The following is a 5807-nucleotide window of genomic DNA, read 5'->3' on the forward strand; positions in this document are numbered from 1 at the left end:
GGAGAGATGGCTCAGCAGTTAAGAATACTGGCTGCTCTTCCAGAGGATCCAGGTTCAGTTCGCAGCACCCACAATGGTAGCTAACAATCATCCGAAACTTCAGTTTCAGGGGATTCTGGCTTCTGAAATCAGAGGGCTACATACACACATCGTGCGCAGACATACACACACAGGCAAAACACTCAAATAAGTGTGAGAGAGAGAGAGTATGTGTGTGTGTGTGTGTGTGTGTGTGTGTGTGTGCGCGCGTGTGTGTTTGTGCATGTGTATGTGTGTGTGTAACTCCTCAAGGGCTCCTCAAATGGCTGAGCTGATGTGGAGTTGTGCTTCTGCCCCTCACCAATGACAAAAGCAGAAACCTGAAAGACCTCAAAGTAAAGAAAGTGAAAGTCCCAAACTGAATAAAAAAACAAAACAAAATAAAAACCCAACCAAACAAAAAACCAAGAAACAAAAACCAGAAGCCAGAGAGCACCAGCCTTCCTTGCTCTCTGCTTTGAAATTCTTCTTGTTTGGTTTAATTTTCAGTGCTTGGGTGTTTTGCCTGTCTGTGTACTGTGTGCATGCCTAGTGCCTAAGGAGGCCAGAAGGGGCATTGGATCCCCTGGAACAGGACACTCAGGCAGTTGTGAGCCACCATATGGATGCTGGAAATCAAATCTAGGTTCTCTGGAAGAACCGTGCTCTTGACTGATGAGCCATCTCTCCTGCCGCTGTCCCTGCTTTCGGGTGTAAGGAGTCCCAGCCACATGCTCCTGCTGCAGAACTGTGCTGCCCTCCATAAGGAACTGACCCTTTTATATTGGGAGACTTCAAGTTGTTCCATGTCAGTATTTGGTCAGAGCACTGAGAAAAGTGATCACGCCCACTCCTGACATTCCAGATCAGAAACTGGAATTTCCCAGCACTCAGGAGGCAGAGATAGGTGAATCTCTGTGAGTTGGAGGCCAGCCTGGTCTACAAGAGCTAGTTCCAGGGAAGACTCCAAAACTACAGAGAAACCCTGCCTTGAAACACAAAACAAAAAAACCCAAATTTTTAAATTTTAACTTAATTTTTTATTTTCTAATTTTTTCTTTATATACATTACATCCCAACTCCACTCTCCCCTACCGCCACTCCTCCAACCCCCACAACACACCCTCCGCTAAATCTTTTCCTCCTCTCTTTCCCTTGGAAAAAAAAAAAAAAGAAAAGAGCAGGTCTTGCAGGGATATCAACCGAACATGGCATAAAAATTACAGTAAGACTAGGCACAAACCTTCATACCAAGGCTGGACGAGGTAACCCAGTAGGAAGAAAAGGGTCCTACGCACAGGCAAAGGATTCAGAGACAGCCCCACCCCCACTTCCGTGTGTGGACATTATCAACCTGACGGGATCTAGAACTGATGGAGAGAGAAGCCTGGTAGAAGAGAGTTTCTAGAGTGGGTTAGTTAAGATGGGAAGACCCATCCTATAACTGTCACCATTCCACGGGCTGGGGTCCTGGACTGCATGTCAGGGAGAAAGCTGGCTGAGCAGGAACACCTGTTGCTCTCTACTTCCTGACTACGGATGCAGTGCCCAGCTGCCTTATGTTCCTCTCCATGTCCTCCCTGTCATTAGCGACTGTACCCTCAGACTTTGATCCCAAATAAATCCTTGCTTTCTTAAATTGCTTTTATTGGCTATTTTATCACAGATATGAGAACAGTAACTAACACTGCCCTTGCTTAATTCTTTGGAATCTATTGGTATTTTCTCTGTAGCTTGGTACAGTGTCATTAATTATTTTCCAGTGTCGCTTGTGAACTGAAAGGCTGTCGGGCACATTTAAGTCTTTCCACCAAGTGGATATAAGGACATTGACTTGCACTGCTCATACCTGAAGCTCTGTGGCCCACTGCCTGGTCATTGTGTATCACCTTCAGGCCAGCTGATCCAAGAACACCCATAGCATTAAAATGACAAAGTATCTTTTCTCATCGGAGTAATTTAGAAGTGGGACTTCCTTGATGTGATCTGCTAAGTAATGTAGCAAACAGTTCCCTGGAAGAGCTAAAGTGGGAAGCCTGAAGAACAGCCTATGCTTTGGGAACCAGTTTAGTGTATTGGTGTTTCTTGTCTTCAAGCTACACACATCTGTTGATAATAGTCAGGTCTATGTCATTCTTTTTCCTTAACTTTGCATATTGGTTTAATTCCTTTGCTGTGATAAAATGCTGACGATAAGGAACGTAGGGAGGGGGCTAGAGAGATGGCTCAGAGGTTAAGAGCATTGCCTACTCTTCCAAAGGTCCTGAGTTCAATTCCCAGCAACCACATGGTGGCTCACAACCATCTGTAATGGGGTCTGGTGCCCTCTTCTGGCCTGCAGGCATACACACAGAATATTGTATACATAATAAATATTTTTTTTTTAAAAAAAAAAGCAACTTAGGGAGGAAACAGTTTATTTGATTTTCATGTCCCCATCATAGCCCATCACTGAGGGAAGTTAGAACAAGAACTCAGGGCAGGAACCTGTAGGGAGGAATGCAAGCAGTAGTCATGGAGGAACACTGTTTCCTGGCTTGCTCTTCATCACTTACTCAACCTATTTTTATTGTAAAACTTAGGTCCACCTTCCCAGGAGTGGCACAACCCACAGTGATCCAGGTCTTCCCACATCAGTTATTAACTGAGAAAATGGCCACAGGCTTGCCTACAGGCCAATGTGATGAGGCCATTTTCTTAATGGGGGTTCCATTTTCCAGATGACCCTGCCTTGGGGCAAGTTGACAAGAAAAACTAGCGAACACACTCCAGGTATTAAAAAAAAAAAAGTCTAACTTGGCTCAGTTTACAATTTTTTAGTCTCATATATGACTGAAGTATTTCTCTTTCCAACAACCTATCTCTAAAGAAGAACGAGAATGGTTTCTTTTCCTTTCTCCTTGCTTTTCTCTAGCTGTCCTTGCTTCTGGATCCTCCTTCCTTCCCAGGTAGGTAACCAACCACACTTGAAGAGAAATGTTCTCTAGACTGCTTCTTTCTGTTGTCTGAGGATGAGACATCTTTAGGGGACCCTGAAAAACTGGGATAATGGCTAAATCCTGGGAGAGCGGCTGTATTATTTTTGGTTTAGTCTCTGTGTGATGGGCTGATCTGAAGTCCTGGCTGGAGTAGTCTGTGAGGCTGGACCAGCTCAGCTAGTAGCTTTGAAGCTCTTCTGGGTGTAGAATTGTGAGGAAACTGCACACAGAGGCATTCTGAGAGGCTGGATCAGATGGGCTACTTATCTTTTTTTTTGGTGTTTGGGCCTTTTATTCTAAAAGGTAATATATATATATATATATACAAGTATGGAATACACAGCGTGCCTAAGTCAGTTAAAGGTGATTTTTGTTGTTGTCTCTGATATCGCAGCACAGGTAAGAGGAGAGCTTGCAGGAACACGGACAGTGTGAAAACACTTTGCGCGGTATGGAATTCCCGCTGACCTTTGAGAGTTCAGTGCAATAGCAAACCTGCTGGCAGAAGGGACCACGGAGGTCAGGTAGCATATGTGACTATCAGACCCAAGAGCAAGGCAGGATATAACGGCAGGAGAAGCTAAGGGGCATGGAAGGAAGAGGAGCCAGGAGTGTAGGTTGGGATTGAATTCAAGTCTTAAAGCTAAGCGCCATAACCCACTGAGCCATCTCACGGGTCCTATTTTATAAGCCTGTAACCCTCCACACAGCATTTCAACAACCTTATGATCTAATTTATTGAAGAAAAAAAATCTTTAGATAAAAATAAGCACACCGGTGTATCTTCTCTCTCTCTCTCTCTCTCTCTCTCTCTCTCTCTCTCTCTCTCTCTCTCTCTCTCTTTTTCTTTTTTGAGGCAACATTTGACTCTAGGTCAGGGTGACCTGAAACTTAACTCTGTAGCCCAGGCTAGCCCCAAACTAAAGGCAGTCCTTTTACCTCAGCTAATCAGTTGTTGAGTAGGCGTGAGCCACTACCCACCCACATTCTTTTAAACAGTGTAACTTCAAAACGATAGGAAACGCCATCTTCAAAACCTAGGATGTTTTCTGTCTTGAGAAGTCTGAACTTCCTCAACTGGGCATTGCCATGCTTTCTTAAGCTTCTGTCAACGCTGTTGCTTAAGCTAGACAAGATATTATCTTGCTAATCTCCAAGTTTTGCTTCCTACTGGCTTTCTGAAATTCTTTCCTGGGGCCTAAGACCCTGGGTTCACCTGAGTCAAGGTCTCTGAAAAGAACCCAGGGACTGTTGAGATGGGTCAGCAGTTAAATAATGCCCCAAGCGTGACACCCTGAATTCCATCCCTGGGATCCACGTGGTGGAAGACAGCACTCCAGTTCCACGGACTTCCACATGCACGCTGTGGCAGGAACCCCCTCTTACCCCTCCACGAAATTAATAAGTAAATAAATGTGAGATGTTTTGTCTAAAAGAAGAAGAACCCGGGCTGTGCTTCCGAAACTGATGTCTGCATTTTTTTAAATTCAAGACACTGAAGCGGGGGTGGGGGATGTGGGGGTGGATTTCAGACTCACTTGTAGCACTTAATGCAAGTTCCCGGGAACCCCAGAAACAACTCCGCGGGGCCTAGGTCACATACAGCCACCGCTAGCAGGGCGCACATGGAGTTTTTCAGTTAACCGGAGTTTATAGTTAGCTCTGTTTAGTCCCAGCAGGTTCATCGAGGGGGCGTTCAGCCTGGCAGCCCCTGCGGCCTGGCCCCAGGTCGGTGAAATCTTCCGCCAGGCGTGGCGGGAGGTCTCCCCCCCGTGCAGGGTCTGCGCATGACTGAGGACGCGCACCTGAGGTCTCTCCCAAACGGTCAGGCTCGGCTTTCCAGGCTTTTCTATCGCTTTGGCTTCCCTCTTACGGTGTCGTGCTGAAGCAAGGAGCCGAGCTGCAGGAGCGCGCGGGCGGCAGCGGGCCCTGAGCCCTGCCTACACCAGGGTCTGTCCCCGCCACTTTCCCTCCCTGCGAGGCTGCGGGAGAAGCTCAGCTGACCTGGGGGCGGGTCTGGGCCGCCTCTGGGCGGGGACAGAGCGGCCAAGCCTGGCCTAGGGCAGGGGCGACACTGCCGGGTCCCTGCTGCTAGCGGTCAGCATGCATCTGCACCTGCTCCCGCTGTTGGCGCTGTGCGGGGCCGGTTGCGTGGTGGCGGGTCCCAGCTACAGCCTGCGGGGGAGCTGGCGGGTGAGCAACGGGAACGGCTCCCTGGAGCTCCCGGGGACCGTCCCGGGCTGCGTGCACAGTGCCCTGTACCAGCGCGGGCTGATCCAGGTAGGACTCGCTGCCACCCTTCCATGCGGTCCAGGTCTGTCTGTCTGGGCTGCTGTGGGCCGCTGGGGAAGAAACCGTCTGGCAGGGGGGTTCAGGCCAGTTGTGGACATTTATCCACCCTCTCTGGGACATCTGTGACCCTGGGAGGCGGAAGTTGCCTATAGAAAACAAACAACGTGTCTGCTGTCTACTTACTGAGGTGATTCTCGGCTCCAGCATTTGATAAGGGGACTTACCTCTCTTTCTAAGGACAGGGTTACTGTTTCCATCATCCGGACGCTTGCAGGAGCCCTTAGTTAGTCATAGTTCATTGAATGTAGTGTCTCAGGTTTACACGTTCGCTTTGAAGCCTCGGGGAGTCTGGTTTGAAAGGGACTGGAGAGTCACGAATAAAGTTTGGTTATTGGTGCTCATGTGTGCAGGTTTTGGGAGTGAAAGGCAGAGCCGTGAACAGGCTAAGCACACATTGTACCACCGACCTACATCCTAGTCCTAAAACCTAAATAATGTTTTGATTTTTTTTTTTTTTTT

The 5807-nt window shown here is 47.9% G+C and overlaps 1 protein-coding gene across 1 annotated transcript in view; it reads left to right on the forward strand.

The window, feature by feature from the left end:
- The first annotated feature begins 4923 nt into the window (after positions 1 to 4923).
- Manba (mannosidase beta) overlaps positions 4924 to 5807 on the forward strand; it is a 70544-nt gene continuing 69660 nt past the window's right edge. Inside the window, exon 1 of the mRNA XM_005357323.2 lies at positions 4924 to 5276. Within this exon, the coding sequence (XP_005357380.1) occupies positions 5100 to 5276 (177 nt within the window). The 5' untranslated portion in view covers positions 4924 to 5099. The remainder of the gene's footprint in view (positions 5277 to 5807) is intronic.

The sequence above is a fragment of the Microtus ochrogaster genome, chromosome 21 (genome assembly GCF_000317375.1).
Source record: "Microtus ochrogaster isolate Prairie Vole_2 chromosome 21, MicOch1.0, whole genome shotgun sequence".
In the NCBI taxonomy this organism is placed as follows: Eukaryota; Metazoa; Chordata; class Mammalia; order Rodentia; family Cricetidae; genus Microtus; species Microtus ochrogaster.